Below are 19,674 nucleotides of genomic sequence, written 5' to 3' on the forward strand. Positions count from 1 at the left end.
AGGCGGATTTCTGAGTTCGAGGCCAGCCTGGTCTACAAAGTGAGTTCCAGGACAGCCAGGGCTATACAGAGAAACCCTGTCTCGAAAAACAAAAAAACAAAAAAAAACAAAAACAAAAACAAAAAACAAACAAAAAAAAAAGGTGAAAAGGAGTCGAAGAGATGGCATAGAGATTTAAGGACCCTGACCAATCCTGGAGGGGATTGGAGGTTACACGCACACATGCACACACACACACATACCACAATTAAAACAAACATTTAAATTTTACATTTATTTTTAAAGATTTAGCTTTCTTTCTTTTTTTCTTTTCTTTTTTTCTGAGTATTGGTGTTCGGGCTGCAGCATCTGTGCGGTGTCAGAACCTCTGGGACTGGAGTTGTTAGTCATGATGCAGTGTTGGAAAACAATTTCCTCAGATTGAAACATTCTATTTCCTCGAGATTGAAACATTCTACCTTTCTAGGAAGCTTCTGAAGTAGGAAAGTTTTAAAAAGCTCAAAAGCGCTCCAGGAAGTCCCTGAAACTGACCAGAATCAATAGGCCTCTCCCTGCCAGAGTAAACAATAAAAGCTGAGAGTCCCTTTCAGACAAGGTAAGGCTGAGCTGCAAAGATTCCCAGATGAAACCAGTTTTCTGGAAGAAGAAAAAAACTAGAAAGCTGTTTGGAGGAGGTTAAGACCACCTGAGTCATTTGGAAGGGACACTGTCCAACCTGTCAAGCTGCCTGTTGACTGTGCAGTGTGCTCTAAGTTCCCAGCTTTGTGAGCTGTTACCATACTGAGTAGGCTTGGATCATGCACTGTGATTCATCTCTGCTCTTATAAGTAAGCCCCACCCACATCCCTGTAAGTAACCTCAATAAAACTCACTGGTTCACCAACTTGGACTTTGGTGTTGTCTGTACTATGGTCTGTGATGTGCTTCCTATCTGGAGTGAGTAATGTGTGTCTTACATCTCCCCAGGAAAATTCTTGTCACATAATAGGAGTGCTGGGAACCAAACCCAGTGCTCTGAACTGCTGGGCCATCTCCGCAACCCAATATGATGTTTGTTTGTTTGTTTTTAAGTAAATAGAGAGCTGTGATTATAGCTTGAGGAAGGGTACGAGCCTCAGGTTAGCAAAATCCTAGATTCAGTTCCCAACACCACAAGAGGAAGAGGGAGGAGAGGCCACCAAGATAAGAATGGATTGGGGCTGGTGAGATGGCTCAGCAGGTAAGAGCACCCGACTGCTTTTCCAAAGGTCCGGAGTTCAAATCCCAACTCACAACCATCCGTAACAAGATCTGACTCCCTCTTCTGGTGTGTCTGAAGACAGCTACAGTGTACTTACATATAATAAATAAAATAAATATATTAAAAAAAAGATAAGAATGGATCAAACACAGGCATACACACATGCATATCTTTATTCTTTATTTAGTTTTTCATTTTATTACTATTATTATTTTACTTTTATTTTTTTGGTTTTCTGAGACAGGTTTTCACTATATAGCCCTGGCTGTCCTGGAACTTGCCCTGTGGACCAGGCTAGCCTCAAACTCAGAGATCTGCCTGCCTCTGCCTCCCAAGTGCTAGGACTAAAGGCATGTGCCACCACTGCCTGGCTTATTATTTAACTTTAAAAGGCCAAATGTCCTGACTTGGGTACAATCTGTAGAAATCCTAAAGACAATATGCTGCCTAAAAGAAATGGGCAGAAACAAGAGGAAAAGTATTATATGAATCCTTTTAAGTAGGTAGAGAAGGCAAATCCCTAACAGAAAGGAAGGTCAATGTCAAGGGCTGGAGAGGGGCAGGGTCAGAGGGGGCGGGGCGAGACATCTAAGAAGGAGTATGGAGCTTTACGGAAGACAGAAAAGTTCCGGCTGTAGTGGCATAAGCCTGTGATGTTAGGACTTGAGAAACATCAGCCGGAGGGCCAAGAAATCAAGATTATGAGCTACAGAGTGACGCTGAGGTCAACCTGGATAGCACGAGGGACCCAGTCCTCTCCAGCCCCCTCAAAAAAAAAAAAAAAATCAAAACAAAAAGTTCTTACACTTAACAAAAGATTAAAATAGTAAACTTGGCATGGCAGTGGTGGCACATGCCTTTAATTCCAGCACTTGGGAGTCAGAGACAGGTGGACTTCTGTGAGTTCAAGGCCAGCCTGGTCTCAGATCCAATTCCAGGACAGCCAGGGCTACACAGAGAAAGCCTGTCTCCAAAAACAATTTGGTACCTTTAAAAAAAGATACAACTATCCCTTCTCTGCCTTTTCGCTAAACTCAGGTGTAAAGGTATAACTTAATTAATTAATTAAGATACAATGTAGCCTGAGCTGTCTTAGAATTTATGTAGATTAGAATGGCTTGCCTCTGGCTCTGAGTGCTCAACTGAAAGGTATGCCTCTATCTGGATGTACTTTCTTTCTTTTTCAAATATATATATATATATATATATATATATATATATTTGAAATATATATATATACATCTATATGTATATATATTTTCATTTTTTTAAAGATTTATTTATTCATTATATGTTTTAAGTACACTGTTGCTGTCTTCAGACACTCCAGAAGAGGGTGTCAGATCTTGTTATGGATGGTTGTGAGCCACCATGTGGTTGCTGGGATTTGAACTCAGGACCTTTGGAAGAGCAGTCAGCGCTCTTAACCACTCAGTGGAGCCATCTCTCCAGCTCCTATATTTTCATTTTTATTGGTTATTTTATTTATTGACATTTCAAATGTTATCCCCCCTCCCAGTTTCCCCTCCATAAACTCCCTATCCCCTTCCCTCTTCCCCTGTCTCTATGAGGGTGCTCCCCCACCCACCTACCCACTCCTGCCTCAGCACCCTGGCATTCCCCTAACCTGGATCATTGAGCCTCCACAGGACCAAGGGGCTCCCCTCCCATTGATGTATAACAAGGCCATCCTCTGCTACATATCCAGCTATGCCATGGGTCCCCCCATGTGTACTCTTTGGTTAGTGGTTTAGTCCTTGGGAGCTTTGAGAGGGGGGGTTCTGTTTGGTTGATACTGTTGTTCTTCCTATGGGGCTGCAAATCCCTTCAGCTCCTTCAGTCTTTGCCCTGATTTCTCCATTGGGGTCCCCGAACTCAATCCAGTGTCTGGACGTCCTTTCTAATTACATTTATTTATTTATTCCTTGCAAGTTTGCATACTCCAAGAGCACGCAGATAGAGAGGTTAAAGGACAATCCAGGAGTTCGTTCTTGATTCCTTATTTCCACCATGAGGACCCTGCAATCAAACTCAGATGTGGTCTTTGGCAGTAAGGGTCTTTATGACACCTGCCAGCCTGAGATGACTTATTTTATTACCCTGGGTCTCACTCTGTAGCTCCAGCTGGCCTGATGTTCACTAAACAGGATGACCTAGAACTCACAGAGATCTGCCTACCACTGCCTCCCAAGTGCTGGGGATTAAAAGCACGAGCCACCACACCTGGTCCAGCTACAAATGTATTTTTCATAGTGTAAGAATATGAAAATAGCTGTACGCTTTTAATCCCAGCACTTGGGAGGCTGAGGCAGGCAGATCTGAGTTTGAGGCAGTCTGGTCTATAGAGTGAGTTCCAGGACAGACAAGGCTACACAGAGAAACCCTGTCTTGAAAAACCAAAAANAAAAAAAAAAAAAAAAAAAGAGAGAGAATATATGTAAACATACATACATGTACACCCACATATAATAGCACTTGCCTTACATGCTCAGGGACATGGGTGTAATTCCCCAACACTTGAAAAGAGTTGGCTTACATGTAGCCCCTCAATTTAGCATATCCGGCAGGTGTAGGCAGGTGACTCCCACACTTGGTGCATCCACCTGGCCGCTTCTCCCTCCCCTCCCCCACACCCCTGGGGATCCTCGGCTGGCCAAATGTTACCGTGCGCAAGCGCACATAGTGGCAGGAAGCGTGGCCTCACTCTGCGCCTGTGCTGAATTCCAGCTGCAATTGCTAAGAGAGAAAATGATGCCCAGGATGGGCTCTGCCGCCAGCCGGCTGCGGAGAGGCCCACACTGCACACGCGCAGACCCAGCGCCCGCGTCAAAACATCAGTCGACAGCGCGTTCCCCATGTCCTGCGCCTCCGGCTGGCAGGAGTCCCTCTCAGTCGTGACCCCCGCCGCCAGGCCGGGGCGGCTCTGATCAGCGATGCCCCGGGAGATCATCACCCTGCAGCTGGGCCAGTGCGGCAACCAGAGTGAGCAAGCGACCACGGTGCCCTGCTTCTATCCCTCTGGTTCAATCCCTCAGGCTGCACTCAAGTGCCTGGTACCCATCAATCCCCTTTGTCCTTCCCATGAACCACCTTCCCTATTGCGCATGATGATCCAGGCAAGAGCTGCCTCCTTAGCCCTGGGCTGTGACAACTTCCAGACCCAGGTGTCTTGGGTCACCTTCTGGAATGTAATAGCCTCTGAACCTGGGCTCCTCAGGCCTTAAAGCTGTAGCAGACTTGGGCCTCTTCCTCCTCCCCCAGTTGGGTTCGAGTTCTGGAAACAGCTGTGTGCTGAACATGGAATCAGCCCCGAGGGCATCGTAGAGGAGTTCGCCACCGAGGGCACTGACCGAAAGGACGTCTTTTTCTACCAGGTGCCCCTCGCCCCTCCCCCCAGGGACTTGACCAGGACCCTGGGGACCTGAAGGGACTGGCAGCGCGATCTGGTGCTGGGAAACTCTCTGAGTGGATGGGAACAGAGTGGCTATCTTGAGGGAGGGCCTGCAGGAGCCAGAGTTGGGAGGCTTCAGGACTTGACCCATCCTGGCTTCCCTCTGACAGGCAGATGATGAGCATTACATCCCCCGGGCTGTGCTGCTGGACCTGGAGCCCCGGGTGATCCATTCCATCCTCAACTCCTCCTATGCTAAGCTCTACAACCCAGAGAACATCTACCTGTCGGAGCATGGCGGAGGAGCTGGCAACAACTGGGGAAGGGGATTCTCCCAGGTGTCACTCCTAGAGTTCCTTGGTAATCCTAGCCTAGGATAAGGAAAGGCTCAAGCAAGTCTGGGGATCTGTCCAGGTTAGACTTGCAATAAATAAAGAGACAAATGGATATGTTGAGAAGAGGGACTGCTAGGAAAGGTTATGTAAATTTTATGCAAATCGTTCACAAAGTAGCATTTCTGGGTTGAGAAAGATTCTGGCTGGGAAGCTCAGTTTCAGGATGGCAACAGAGACAATGGGTGGAGATCTTGGTGCTGAGAAGAGAGAACCTTTGGTTTGACTTTCCCTTCCCCATGTCTACATACAGGGTGAGAAAATTCACGAGGACATCTTTGACATTATAGACCGAGAAGCAGATGGAAGTGACAGTCTAGAGGTGAGGGTCTTCTACAGTGAAGCATGCTGGGGGGAAAGATCAGGCATGATTCAATCACGTGAAACATTCAACTCAGCCATCCATTTGGGGACATCATAGAGAGCGCATTAAGGTGACTAAGCCACTGCCTTGGGAAATCAGAATCTCAGTGCTGTCTGTTACTAAGCCCCTCTCGGGTCTCTGAGTCTTTCCAAGGAGCCTCAGAGACAAGGCTGAAGTCTCTAAGGTACCTGGACACTGTATCTTTCTCTCTCTCTCTCTATTCAGGGATTTGTGCTATGTCACTCCATTGCTGGGGGGACAGGTTCTGGTCTGGGCTCCTACCTCTTAGAGCGACTGAACGACAGGTAAGCCTGTGTTTAAGGGGAGGTCATTAGTCTTGACTCTTTGGGCTGGTTTACATCATTGTTTATTTTGGGAGAGGCATACCGTCGATGCATCCAAGTGGAAGTCAGAGGACTGTGTGCTTGGGTTGGTTCTCTTTCACCTTGTGGAGCTCAGGAACCACTGAGGTCATTAAGAGTGGTGGCAGGCATCTTTACCTTACCCACTGAGTCACCTTACCGTAGTGAGAATTTGGGTTTCTTTTAAAACTCAGTTATATTACATGAATAGTTTGGTTTCAATCCCAGGTGTGAGCTAAGAGGCTGCTTCAGAGCGGGTGATTGTGATTTGCCTCGTGCACTAGCAGGGGCGTGATCTTTGCCATCTGCAGAGAGTTTGATTCTGAGGAATCTGGAGAGAGAGTAAATGCCAGAGGCCGGAGAGGGAGGGGCAGGGATCCCTGAGGGGAGGCTGCTATTCCCCTCCCCAAGCCCCCATGGTTATGGTTGCTGTTGTTAGTTGACAAGAAGCTGGAGATAACCCTGACATGACAATTGGACTGGCCTCAAGAAACTCGACAACCCTAATCAGCAGGAAGTAGTCTAAAGAGGGCTAAGCCCCCTTTTCCCTCTAGATTTCTTTCTCCCCATCTAGTGTTGGGGCATTGGGAGGGATCAGGGTGGAATAAAGGTTAGAAGGGAAGTAGAGGTAAAATAATAATAATAATAATAATAATAATAATAATAATAATAAAATAGCCAATACATACATACATATGCACGCCCATGCCAACACCTCACCAGTCAATAAGAAGACAGTTTTGATGAGTTATTTACTCATCAAGCTGTCCTGCTGGCTTGTCTGGAAGAGACTGTCTTGATTGCTAATTGATACAGGAAGACCTGGCCTGTTGTAGGTGGCACTATTCCCTAGGCAGGAATTCCTGCACAGCATAAAAGAGGAGAAAGCTAGCTGCCAGCCAGCATGCAAGGATCCACACGTTTATCCCCTCTGCCCTTGACTGTGGACATCCTGCTTTAACTTCCCAGAAAGAATGCATTGTAACCTGGAACTGAAAGCCTTATTTTTTTTTTTTATAAGCCCTTTCTTCCTCAGCTTTTGGCTGAGGTATTTGTCCCAGTAACAGGAACTAAAGCAGAATTCCTAGATAATCTCTTTTCATGCAGTTACTTTCTTTTCTCTTAAGCTGGAAGTTTTGGTTTAGTTTTGTTGTTGTTGTTGTTTGTTTGTTTGCTACCCCTCCTTGGGTCACAAGGACAGAACCATCCAGAGAACACCTTGGAAGCAAACATTGGGCAGGGAGATGGGATGTTACCTTGGCACCTACAGAAAGTGCTTATCCTCTGGGGGCTGAGGACTGAGATGTGCGCTCCATCCTTTTGTCCATGAGCTCAGTGGTATTTGGGAAGGATATCAACGGGCAGGGAGGTCCTTCCAGTTCACAGTGCCTTCCTCTCCTTTCTCTCTTCTTTGCCCTTAGGTACCCCAAGAAATTGGTGCAGACATACTCGGTGTTTCCCAACCAGGACGAGATGAGTGACGTAGTGGTCCAGCCCTACAATTCCCTCCTCACACTAAAGAGGCTGACCCAGAATGCAGACTGCGTGGTAAGCAAAGGAAGACTGAGCCAGGACTTAGCTCACCTTCTGAGACTGCCCCTTGCCCTTCTCTGGCCCTGGTTCACATAAAACACTCTGCAAAGCCATGACATGAGGGCCAAGAACTAAGATCCTAATTTCCAAGTTGCAGGGATTTTGGGGCACCAAAACTTTCAAGAGAGTATCCCTCTATCCCAATATATACCCCATTTTGCCTATTCAGTGTCATCTTATGCTTGAACTCAAAGATCACTTTAGTAGCAAACCTTCCCCCATTATTCAGGCAAGGCCAGATCCCTTTGGGTATATTTTTAACTAAACTTGTCTTACTTTATTATTTTATAAAGTGTCTTAGGTGGGTGTGGTGGTTTATGCCTATAATTCCATTTTTTAGTAGGCTGAGTCAGAGGGATCATTATTCGTTCAAGGATAGCCTGGGCTACATAATTAAGTCCCAAGCCAGTCTGAGCTATGAACTGAGATCTAGTCTCAAGACTAAAAATGAAAGTAGTCTCTCCAGAGCCAAGGCACACTGGGGACATGCACATATTTGTTTACAGTCCTGTGTCATGTCATTACTCTCTCATGGTACCCCAGAGATAGAATGTTTCTTTAGAAGAGGTAGCAAATCCACTTCCAAGTTTGGGAGTTTACAGACATTAAGCATTATCTTATTTCAAGGTCCCCTTTTGCCTCAAAAGGTGTTATAGAGCCCCTGTATCCTGCCAGGTGGTGCTGGACAACACAGCCCTGAACCGGATCGCCACAGATCGCCTACACATCCAGAACCCGTCCTTCTCCCAGATCAACCAGCTGGTGAGCCCCCCTCCTGGAGTGCAAGCCCTCTCTTCTGTGAGAGGGTCATCAGAGGAGGGACATTCCACCTCCACTAAGCCCCATAACACAGTATCTGTTCCCAGGTGTCCACCATCATGTCAGCCAGCACCACCACCCTGCGCTACCCTGGATACATGAACAATGACCTCATCGGCCTCATCGCCTCGCTCATTCCCACCCCTCGGCTCCACTTCCTCATGACTGGCTATACCCCCCTCACCACGGACCAGTCAGTAAGAGCTCCTTCAGTGTCCCTTTCCCATACTCTCCAGGAGCTGCTCTTCGCAGCTCTTCTCCACCCACCTCCCCAGATTCTGTACTCAGGGACTGACTCTGCCACCAGCTTGCAGCCCTGCCCCTGCTTTGTACCACTTTTGGCTCCTGCAGGAGCAGTGCCACTAGGATAATAGCTCACTGCTCAAGGGCATGGGATTGGTGAGCTGAGAGCCATGATCCTGATCCCACGGCAGAGACTCAGCCCAGACCTGATCTAAAGACAGTCCCCAGAGACCATGCCACCTGCAAGCTGATGGGGACAGAGTTGACTCTCTTCCTCTGTCTATGCATCTCTGGGTTCCTCCCTGACTGCTGACCTGGTCTCTGAACCCCNGTTCCNTCAGGTNGCCAGTGTGAGGAAGACAACNGTCCTGGATGTCATGAGGCGCCTGCTACAGCCCAAGAACGTGATGGTGTCCACAGGCCGGGATCGTCAGACCAACCACTGCTACATCGCCATCCTCAACATCATCCAGGGAGAGGTGGACCCCACCCAGGTAAGGGAGGCCCCTTCACCCTAGNTTCAGGCCCACAGGATNGTTGCCAGCAGCAACCACCCCCTCTCTGCCCACCCCAGGTCCACAAGAGCCTGCAGAGGATCCGGGAAAGGAAACTGGCCAACTTCATCCCCTGGGGCCCAGCCAGCATCCAGGTGGCCCTGTCAAGGAAGTCTCCCTACCTGCCCTCAGCCCACCGGGTCAGCGGGCTCATGATGGCCAACCACACCAGTATCTCCTCGGTGAGCGCAGCCTCCTGTTGTCTTTGTTACTGGGAATCAATCCCAGGGCTTCAGGAATGGTAGGCAGCTCTCCCTGCTCTGAGCCGCACCCCTAGCTCCTGGTCTTTGAGCCACACCCCTAGCTCCTGGTCTTTGGTCATTTGCTCCCTCCTCCCTGCCTGCCCCTGGAGGTCTGTGTCCTGTGTTGGGTGCCATTCTGAAGCTCTCTTTCCCTCTAGCTTTTTGAAAGTTCCTGCCAGCAGTATGATAAACTGTGGAAACGGGGGGCCTTCCTGGAGCAGTTCCGCAAGGAGGACATCTTCAAGGACAACTTTGAGGAGATGCACAGATCCAGGGAGGTGGTGCAAGAGCTGATTGATGAGTACCATGCGGCCACCCGGCCAGACTACATTTCCTGGGGCACCCAGGAGCAGTGACTCCACCCTCTGCTGTCCCCTGGACAAGAAGCACAGCCCCTACCACGCCCAGACCCTTTGACCCAACTTCACCTCACATTTTTGAGTTCATGTCCAATCTAGGGACTGTTCCTGTCTCTTCCTTTTCATCCCTGGCTTTTGGCTGGCTTGGTTAAGTTCTAATAAATAAAGCGTGATGATGCATTGAGCAGAGCTTGGTTTGTGACTCTGGAGGCTGGGTGAGCACACTTTCTACATCCGGGCATGTTGACAGTAGGCTGGCCTTCACCTGCTCCAACGCACGCACTCCTTAGCCCAGGTCGTAGTGTGTTTCCACTGTTCCCTGCCTTACCTCGAACCCGCCTGTTTTCCTAGGGGTCAGCCCTTCTCTCAGGACTACTGATGGTTCCTGACCTATTTTCACCTCAGTGCCTAGGCCTCTGTTCCCAGTTGGGCCATGTTTGCCTTATTCTCTTATACTCAAGGAAGAGATACAGGGTTGAGGGGCAAGGATGCTATGGTGCTCTGAGCAAGTCAGGGTAGCTAGGACATAGGAGTCCCATTGCTCAGGACCACCAGCATCTCCAGGAACTCAGTCCAGGTCCTGGAGGACTTAGCCAACCTGAAAGGATAAGAATCTGAGAGTAGGCCTGTATCTGTCACACCAGAGATGTTTACAACTGTGTGAGGCCCCAGCCATCTCTCCATTTCATTCTTAAAGCATGGGGCAACCAAACATGGACCCAAATGGGGCCCAGGAGCTGAATGAACACCAAGGGAGGACCTGGGTAGTGCCCATCTGGATGAGTCACTGTCCTTGCAGGCCAGGGATGACAGGAGGCCACCCTCCTACCACTCAATGGCGAACAGAGGGTGAGTAATTGCCAGCTTCCAGTATTGCCTTTTTGCCTGCCCCACCCACCATCCTAGGATGGCATAGTGGCCAGGAGGAGGTTAAATCACGAAGGTCAAGGAAGGCGGAGCTCTGTGGTACCCAGACTCCCCCGTCAGTGCCTGGTAAAAGCCCAGTGTGTGGGTGTCCTAGAAAGGGGGGGGTTGTTCTGAACCAAAGAACTCCAACTTCTCCCACCGACAACACTCCCACAGGAAGGCTTTGTGTAAATAACGATTTTTTTTCTTCTACAAATAAATTAAGAAACAAACTAGAAAACTGTCCACACCCATTGCTGCCCTCGGGTGTGGGTGTACCCTGTCCCTGCAGGGCCAAAAAAAGGGTCCGTGGTTGCCTCAAATCTCAGAGCAGTCCGGTCTCAGGCTGGAGGCAAAAGAAAAGTCCTGACCTCTTGGCAGGCTTAGTCCTGCAGCTGCTTCAAGCAGCCAGACTGTCCCTGGGGCTCTTCCAGAACTCGGTGCTGGCTGGGAGGGGAGGTGTCCGGCAGGTCTTGGCTTGGAGGACCAGAGCTGCTGCTGCTGTTGCAGGGCCTCTCAGGGGAGGGGTTGGCTAAGTAGGCATTCACCAGCTCCATGATCTCTTCCACCTAACAAGAGGGCAGAGGACAGTGTGCAACAGGGCCCACTGGGCTCTCTTTTTCTGATTTCTTTCTAAGCTCTAGAGTTCTGCTAGGCACGTTCCTGCATGTTCCAGGCCTGGCAACCTTCTCTCCCCTCACATTCAGACCCGTCCCCTCCACAACCCGCCCCCCCCCCCAAGTGCTAGCCTCAGTCTTCCCTAGGCCCTTTCCCTTGTGGTTCCCCCCACATCTTAAGGCTCTTTGTGACCATCCCTCCCCACTTAGCTGGTGCTTCAGGACTCTCCAGTGACTTCCTGTCCAGTTCCTCTTGTTACTATCTTAGTCTTAGTCTATCATTTGACTCCCCCAAATCCCTGGAAAGCTCCTTAAGTTTGCTTCTGACCACAGCTGGAACCCACATATCCACAGCTGTATACACGCCAGTGTCAAGTCTCTTCAGCAACCCCTGTTCTCACCTGGGGACTCTGCAGGAGGAGCTGGCTGTCGCCCACCCTCAGTGCTAAGGTGTGAGGGCCTATTAGCTGGCAGGCGGCCACATGACCATAGCTGACACTGTGGATGGGTTCTGTCTCACCAGGCCTGGAGAGCGACATGGCCTTTGCTCCCAGACCCAGGCAGAGCTTCTGTGGAGCACCTCCACCAGGCTCCTGCAGAGAGATGGGCGGGGTCAGGGTCGAAGGCGGGGCCGCTGCATCTTTATTTCAGGTAAGGGAGATGGCTGTGATTCGGGAAGCTTTCTTGACCCTTGATTGACAGCACAGGTGTGGCGTGGCCAAAAGCACCTGGAGGTGCAAGCCCAAAAGCCTGAGCCCCTAGGGGTTTGAGATGGGCAGCTAGCTGTTCTAGATGTGATTTATGAAATGACCCCCATTGTGGGGTGTAGGGGGTGGCCTGTGGCCCTGGGATAAAGGTGGGGGCTTGGACCACCAGAGTCCCCTTCTCCCTTCTCCCCCTCACCGTGCTCAGCTCCAGAACGTCATACCGAGCAGCGCCGAACCCCGGACACTGCGCCGCTAGAGCCAGGTAGGCAGCCATGGCTTCAGCTTGGCCCATGCCCCGCAGCCGCTTCCAGCCGCCCAGCACCGCGGCCGTCGTGCTGGCGCCGCCACCTCCCACCTGGGCCGTGCTTCCCGTCGAGCGGCCGGTTCCGCCGCGCCGGGCACGCTCCGCCCGCCTCTTGGCCAGGCCGGGGCTCCAGAGCGCCCCGGCCAGCAGGGCGGCGGCCTCCGGCGGCCTCCGGGTAGGGCACGGCGGTTGTTCGCGCGGCGGGATGGGGGGCGGCAGCAGGCGGTCCAGGAGCGGCAGGGGTCCTCGCGGGGAAAAGTCCCGGTGCAAACTCTGCAGGCGCAGCGCCGCCAGGGCGCGCAGCGTGTCCTCGGGTGGGGGCGGCCGGCCGCGCAGCAGCAGAGCGTGAGCCTGCAAGGGGAGGCATGCGGCGTCAGTGGAGAAGCTGTAAAGACACCTCCGGAATCTGGGGAGGTTTGGGTTTGGGGAAAATCTCCCATGGGGTATCCACAATAATTAAATGAAGATTGTTGGGAGTTAAGAGTTGTTCAAGCTGTGGTCGATCTGGAGGTGTGAAAACCAGAGATCCCACCTGCTCAAAGAGGAAAGGCAATTCGTGACCCTCTGGAGATAACCCTTCTGGGTGCAGAGGTCCGTGAAGACGAAGACACAGTCTCCACCCGCAGTCCTCCAGTCCGGCTTCCTCTGAGGTCAAACTGCAGAAGGAAAAAAGATGCATTGAGACCGGGAAGCAGGGCCTTTGGGACACAGGCTAGTGAGTGGGAGGGGCAGGGCAAAGACAGGTTTGGGGGCGGGGCCCTGGCAAGCTTTTTGGATAAGACTACACACAACCAGCGGGTAAGGACTTGTCAGAGGATCAAGGAGCTACTGGCACGCCTAGATAAACGTGCTCAGTGATAGACAAAAGCTAAGTGGATTGGCTAATACAGCGCAGGGCTTGGGCTGGACATTTACTTCTCAAACCTGGTGAGCACGTCGGCCACGAGGGTCCCCCCAGCCAGGGCTCGCTCCTGGGCGCCTCGCTGCTCATACAATGCGAATGCGTTCCGGCTCCGGGCCAAACCTAGCCTGCCCACCAACTCTCGAGTCACCTAGAAAAAAGGGAGGTGGAGGAAAGTCAGATAACTCGAGACAGAGTTCTGGAAAGTTCTGATCCTACTGGAGAAGGTCCCTTAGTTTTTGTCACCACCATTTGCTGGTTTTCCAACGAAACAAATCCGAGACTAGGGGTAAACAATGCCAGAGTCGGGCATGAGAAGCTAAAAAGGGTGTATACTGTACTGGAGACCCTGAGTTCAACCAACAGGTCCGTAGGTAAACAAACAAACAAAGCTGGAAGGCAAGTTTCAGAAGTGGAAGCAGTGCGGATTCCTTCTTTGACCTCCTCACCTCTCCCGCTGTAGTGTGGGAGTCGATAGACACAGGACAGGCTCCAGCTCCGGGACAGTGCACAGTACACAACAGCTCCTGCCTTCTGCTCAGTGCGGAAATCTCTGCTAGTGAAGGCACCAGCTCTCGGCCCCGTGTACGGCCCAGAGCCTTCCGGATGAAGCGTGCATATTCTGCCAGTTCTGAGTCCGGGAGTGCCTGCTCCGTCCTGAATTAGAGGGAATCCAAGGACCAGTGTTCCAAGGGCTGCTTCCTTTCCTCTTTCTTTCTTTCTTTCTTTCTTTCTTTCTTTCTTTCTTTCTTTCTTTCTTTCTTTCTTTCTTTCTTTCTTCCTTCCTTCCTTTCTTTTCTCTCTCTCTCTCTCTCTCTCTCCCTCCCTCTCTCTTTCTTTCTTTCTTTCATTGTATTTATTTTACATGACCAAGGGTAGAAATACATAACAATATCTGCTTAGCATGCTCGCAGGTCTAACTAAGTACAGTTGCCCAGCATGAAAAAATTTCATTACATCTGGTCAGTTTCCTCCTCACAATTCATGTTTCTTGACTACAACCTTAATGTGTCTGGGTATTTTACATGGACCTGAATTATTTTCAAAGTCTCCTGCCTGCTCTCCTACAATTGCCAAGCCTACTTCCTCCAACTCCATGATCTTGGGGCGATTAAAATCTGAAATCCAACCACGTTGGTATGCTTCCTTAAATCCTGCCTTTTTATATTTTTTTTTCAAAGGGAGTACCTTGTTGTGATTCACCTGGTCACACGTGGGATATGATCTTGTAATTTCCATGAAGGTACTGAATATATTATCAGCACCAGGCCAGCTCTTGGGCATTTCTCATGCCTTCTTTGGATCTAGGTTCTCTGTTTCTCAAACTATTATATCAGTCTGCCATTCTCTCCCAGCCCTGTAGCTTTTTGGCTGAGGCCTCTGCTCTTACCTTTCCAAATGCCCCAGGAGGTGCCCTCGGACAGCTCCCCCTGGCCGAAAGGTGCAGCTCATGCAAGTGAGAAGCTGCCAGTATCGCAGGGTTGCAGGATCTTGAGTGGCAGGGAGCCCAGGGGGACCGGCAGGACCTGAGGTCTGCTTAGCCAGCTGCAGGAAAAGTTCGTCCTGGAGTGCAGGCAGGTCCCGGCAGGTCTGGAGCACACCCTGCATCAGGGGCCCAGGGCGCCGTGCCCCCTCCAGCGCCTGCAGTGCCAGGAACAGCCTCACTGCCTCCTCTCGTAAGGGTGCGTAGCCTGGACCTGCGGGAGGGTGGGGGTGGAGGGATGGTTTGGAGAGGGGATACAGAGCAGTGCCCTGGGAGGAAGGCATGATCCAGAGGAAGGTCAGAGGGAGTTTAAGGGCACAAGGGATGGCATGAAAAGGAGGGTACGAGTAAAAGGAAAAGCAATGGTCCACAGACCCAAACCCTCAACCTCCCGCAAAACCCTTCTCTCTACCCTGCTTAGCCTTTCCTAGTAAGGAAAAGAGAAAGTCTAGGGGATATATATTCAACCCTTCCCCATATTCTTTAACTGGGTGCCCAGAGCCATCACTGTGAGCCAGAAAAAGAAAAAGAAAAGAAAAGCTGCTCTGGAAACAAAAAAACCAGGGTTCCTGGCATTCTGTAAGCCTCTAGCTTTATGACTTGGGCCAGTCAGTACTCCCTTTGAGGAGAGACGTGTCCCCAGATGAGGCCAGCACAATTCCAACAAAAGGGTGATTTTCCCACTGCCTGGAAAGGTGATGTGTCCTGGTCTTAAAGAGTATAATGAGAAAGATAGGAAGGTGTAAGTGCTTCTGAAGGAAGCAATCGGAATGTGACACGTAGGGGTAGGTGCTGGAGGGAGGCAGCGTTCTTATCCTGTTCCGGTTTTGCCGCCCTCCAATCTAGCCTGCTTCCAGATCCACCCATGTACACTCTGAGAAGTCAGGAGCCTCCCCCAGCTATCCAGTTTTTATCCCAAGCCTTACCCCATGGCATCAAGGAGACCTGACCTAGGGTTCACTCACTTACCTGGAGCGCTGACTTCATAGGGCAGGGGCAAGAGCGGGGCATACAAGGCACTACTGGTGTGCCTCAGGATAGGGTTCCGCCGGTAGATGAGGGCCACTGCTTCTGGGTCTCCACAGCTCTCCTAGAGGTCAAGAGGGTCACTTGATAGAGAAAAGGAGCTCTCTATGAGCCCTGAAAGTGTGTAGGACCACAACCCTGCTGGTTCGTATTGGAGAACTCTCTTACCTGGATGTCCCTGAGCAGCAGTTGGGTAGGGGTCTCCAGCGGAGCCTTGGAGGCAATCACCTCCCGCAGTGCTACCCCCCAGCGCTCTGCCTCTGCCTGGCGTGGAGAGCAGAGGCGGATGCTGTGTTTCCGGCCAGACACAGTGACTGACCACAGACCTGGTGGAAAGAGAGGCCACAGAGGGTGATCAGGGATTGTTGGGTCCTCTACCAGTTAGGTAATGAGATTCTTAAGATGTCTCACCAGTCTCCTTGGGCCTACGCTCCGGCCCAGTCACTGAGCACAGGCTTGTGAGGACCAGGCTTCCGAGTCGCCTTGCCCCCTTCCCGCTGCTGCTGAACTGGTCCAGGGAATCTCTGGTGAGCACAAACCAGGCTCTGCGCGGAAGTAACCATGGCCTTGCCCCTCCTCCACGCGGTTCCCGGTACAGCCAACCTGGGGGTTGTGGGGAGATAGGGAAGAAGAGATTAAAAAGAGAAGACATTATTTCTAGGAGGGCTGTGTTTGAGGGCCTACAAAATTGCGCCCAGGTGTTCCCACCTTTCACAATGACGTCAGGGTCCTCTTCCGGAAGTCCCTTGTCTGGGATGAGGCTCCAGGTCTCTTCCCAGCTCTGCAGTCTGGACCAGAGATGAAAAATTGGGCGAGGCTGAAGGGCCTCCACTCCGCCTCCTTATTAGGGGTTCCCCAGACTACAAGGGGTACATGCTCCCAAGCTGGGCACCCATCCTCCAGGCTGTGGGAACCGCGGGGCCGTTCTGACCTTGCACCAGAAATAACTAGGACCCCCCCCTTCCTCCCTGCGCCCCCGGCTGGACCGCGCCCCCCCGGGACCCCAGCCAAACCACAGCGTCCGGCGGCACAAGGCCTCTCCCTTATTGCACAACTTCGGGAGGGAAGATGCAAGGAAGGGGGTCCTGAGAACTAGCTGCAGTATCCAAACTAAGAGACTCAGAGAAGAAGCTCGCCTGTCTGAGATCGGCCCATTCCTTGTTGGCTGAGTCAGAGTAACGTCCAGGGAACCCTAGGGAGATAAGCAAGAATATACTCAGAGGCCTTGACCCCTAGCACCAATGGTTTCAAATGAGCCCAGGACATCACTCATTAGATTGAGGAAGGAGTGTCCGAAGTCCGACCGTGACCGCGCAGGAAGGGCCTGAGCCACTCTGGGATTGTCCCTTCTACATACAAGTCTCTGTGGGCCATTAGAAAATGCCCAGGAGCTACAAGCTCTAGACTTCTATCCATTAACCCCTTGAAAATGCAACCGTGGGGGCGGGGGCGGGCTGGGAGTCAGGAGACCTGGGTTCCACTGAAAGAGGCTGGACCACTTAGCAACTGCTATACCTTGCGAAAGTCCCCTCCCATCTCTGGGGCATAGTTTCTCCATTTTTCGAACTGGAGATGTGATGAAGTCCCTTCTACCCGTGGAAGCCTCTTCAATTTTTTTCCTTTACCCCCCCCCCCACTTCCTTGCTCAGAACCTCCAGGGAAGAAGAAGATGGGCTCTCAGGGAAAGAGCAGGACCCAAGACTGGGCAAGGGTGGTTATAGGGTTGACTGAAGGGGAAGAGGGACTCTTTTATAGAAGATGTTCTCTAAGAGCTTTGTGTGTTACTCTGCAGATGTCCCGGAGGAAATTGACACACTACCCCCTCTTCAGACCAAGGGTGGTTTGGAATTTTGCCCTTCTCATACACAAACTCCTGCTTAGGAACTTCCATTGTAACCTGGGGTCTGAGGTTGGTCAAAATCAACCCGGAGCCAAGCTAGCTAGACAGGAACTGTGCCATGGTCCCCTTGCGCCCAGGCTGCTAAAGCCAGGAGGAGGGTTGGGGGAGGAGGACCAGGGACACCTGTCCCTGAGCTCCTAGGAGGGGGTGGAGGTGGAGCACGAGAGAGGCTATGGCCTATTTGACAGGGATCCTATCCATGCGGGAAACTTGGGGACTCCCAGGCCCCACTCTTTCCCTGGGAGCCTACCCGTTTCTTTTCTGGAGGTTCTGAGTGGAGCTATCCACCACTCTACCAGAGGGCAGGTACCGATCCCACCCCACCCCACCCCCCACAACTCCCCTAATCTCAGTCCCTTGCTTCCCTCCTCCTCCCCTCTATATTTATCTGCCCTCTGCCTCGCCAGGTGCTGGCGCCTGCACTAGCTGCGGTGCCGCCCGCCCCACCCAGGAATGGAGCCACCGGACTCGCTGGGGACCCCTGAGCGGGGTTGGGGGGAAATGGGAGCTGGACCCAGGCCACAGCACACAGAAGCCCGGTTGCCTCTGGTGGGTAAGGAAGTGAGGAAGGTCTCCTCGAAGGATGGAGGTCTTACACACCAACTGTGCCTGAGTGTCTCTCTCCCAGGGGAGATTGATTAAAAAAAAATTTCAGCCACCAAGTCACCCTCACCCATTCCCTCTGGTTTCCCAGGAACCTCACCAGAGAAGGCAGAGAGTTCTGTCTTAAGTGGCGGAATAATGAGAAGTCCTCAAAGGGCCATCGTCCCGAGCCTTTTCTTTGTGGGGTCCCTGATGCAGACCCCAATTCTAGGATGTCTTTTTGCCCTCGCCCAGGATACCGTGGTGGGAGCTCCCGCATCTGGCCTCAGTGCTCTTGAACTGAGAGCAGAGCGAACCCAGGCGTTCCAGCCGCCCAGCCGGCCTCGCCACATTCCTTGGCTCTGGCGGAGGCGGAAGGAGACGGGATGGGACGCGGGCCGGGCAGGGAAGGGAGAGGCAGGGCCAGGTTGGGCCACGCGTGACGCCTCCTCTGCCTCAGGGCCCCCAGCAGGTGGACAGCGCCTTGTGTGCAGCGCGAAGCCCACAGGCGCATCCCTAGTAGGGCTACTTGCCCCTGGAGCTCCCGGGGCTCTGGCCCTCAGACAAGAATCTCCCCTACATTTGCAGTTGGCCAAGAGGACCGCGTTTGGCCCAAGTATGGAGCAGGCTCAGGCGTGACGGCCGGTTGTAGTGAGAAAGATTGAACTCGGTTCTAAATCCCTGTAGACTTACCCTCCCGCCGCCCGCTGGACTCGGGGTCCTTAGCTCAAAGGTCTCATCGTCCTCGTCTTCGTCCCCGTCCCCGCTAAGCTCGCCGTCCCCGTAGTCCCGGTGCAGAAGTGTGAAGCCTCGACGGCAGCAGAGAAGCCACCACAATCCCCCGGGGAGAGGCATCCGGGCGAGCAGCCTGGGAATGGGGGCGCGGGCAGTGTTGCCTGAACAGCAGGGAATCTGAGAAACTGGAGGTGCTCCGACCCGAACTGGGTAGAGAAGAGGTGCGACGAGAGGAAAGAAGGGGGCCGGAAGGAGGCAGTGTCCAGCGCTGAGGTGCAAAAGGACTATCACCAGAGCCCGCTGGGGGCTCGCTGTCTGGGCCCCGGCAGAGGAGGGGGGAGATAGCGTCCAGAGCCGGGGGAAGGGAGCCGGGAGCAATGTCCGGAGCTGGGAAGTAGTGTTCCTTGTAGTGTCCAGCTCTGTAGGAGCAGTGCCTGGTGCAGCAATCGTGGTGGGCGGTTGTCCAAGCTCCAAGGAGGGTGGTGTCCGGTAGGGCGTCCGGTGGCCGGGGCCCGGGCGGCGCGCGCTGCGCTCCCTGCAGCCCCGGGACTGGCGCGTTGGGGGAGCGGGCAGAGTTCCCAGACCCCGCCTCCCTCTCTGGCCCCCCTCCTTCCCTCCGCCTTCCCTGTTCTTTCTCTCCTCCCTTCTTCACAGGGTAGGGTCTACGTTGCGTCACAGCCTCCTCTGCCCAATCATTGTTCCTGGCGCCGGCCAGTGAGACCAATCCCAAGCTTGAAACCGCGGCGGGTTGCATCATGTGTCTCTGGCTGAGTGACAGTAGGGGGGGGGGGGGAGGAGGACTGGGGAGGGAGTGGGCGGTGCGATGTTAGACACGCCCCAGCTTCTGAGGTCGGACACGGGGTGTCTGTGGCGTCACGTAGGACCGCCTTCGTGCTCTTGTTTTAACTCTTGGCTCACCAAGCAGCAAATAAAAAAAACCCTTTTCGAAGGTCT

General features: G+C 52.3%; 2 protein-coding genes across 4 annotated transcripts; one reads left to right on the forward strand and one right to left on the reverse strand.

Moving 5' to 3' along the window:
• Positions 1 to 4,009: 4,009 nt before the first annotated feature.
• On the forward strand, positions 4,010 to 9,746 carry LOC110304974 (tubulin gamma-2 chain). The gene is made up of 11 exons (XM_021176687.2): positions 4,010 to 4,222; positions 4,502 to 4,614; positions 4,802 to 4,969; positions 5,277 to 5,345; positions 5,613 to 5,692; positions 7,171 to 7,297; positions 8,018 to 8,104; positions 8,209 to 8,358; positions 8,746 to 8,898; positions 8,979 to 9,140; positions 9,359 to 9,746. Exons 1-11 carry the CDS (start codon positions 4,174 to 4,176, stop codon positions 9,554 to 9,556), a joined length of 1,356 nt encoding a protein of 451 aa, XP_021032346.1. The 5' UTR covers positions 4,010 to 4,173; the 3' UTR covers positions 9,557 to 9,746.
• Positions 9,747 to 10,648: 902 nt separating this feature from the next.
• Plekhh3 (pleckstrin homology, MyTH4 and FERM domain containing H3) lies at positions 10,649 to 19,320 on the reverse strand. 3 transcript variants are annotated; one of them, XM_021176770.2, is made up of 13 exons: positions 18,679 to 19,320; positions 16,640 to 16,695; positions 16,212 to 16,291; positions 15,915 to 16,106; positions 15,672 to 15,829; positions 15,447 to 15,567; positions 14,385 to 14,691; positions 13,444 to 13,651; positions 13,018 to 13,145; positions 12,626 to 12,749; positions 11,986 to 12,444; positions 11,484 to 11,675; positions 10,649 to 11,034 (listed from the first exon to the last, which is right to left on the reverse strand). In XM_021176770.2, the coding sequence occupies exons 1-13, from the start codon at positions 18,838 to 18,840 to the stop codon at positions 10,849 to 10,851; spliced, it is 2,373 nt and encodes a 790-aa protein (XP_021032429.1). In that variant the 5' UTR covers positions 18,841 to 19,320; the 3' UTR covers positions 10,649 to 10,848. The 3 variants fall into 3 exon arrangements, with proteins under 3 accessions (XP_021032429.1, XP_021032428.1, XP_029340064.1); XM_021176769.2 differs by having other exon boundaries at positions 13,009 to 13,145; positions 18,679 to 19,277; XM_029484204.1 differs by lacking the exon at positions 18,679 to 19,320 and adding an exon at positions 18,107 to 18,380 and having other exon boundaries at positions 13,009 to 13,145.
• Between the last annotated feature and the right edge of the window lie 354 nt (positions 19,321 to 19,674).

This window comes from Mus caroli, chromosome 11 (genome assembly GCF_900094665.2).
Source record: "Mus caroli chromosome 11, CAROLI_EIJ_v1.1, whole genome shotgun sequence".
NCBI classification, from domain to species: domain Eukaryota; kingdom Metazoa; phylum Chordata; class Mammalia; order Rodentia; family Muridae; genus Mus; species Mus caroli.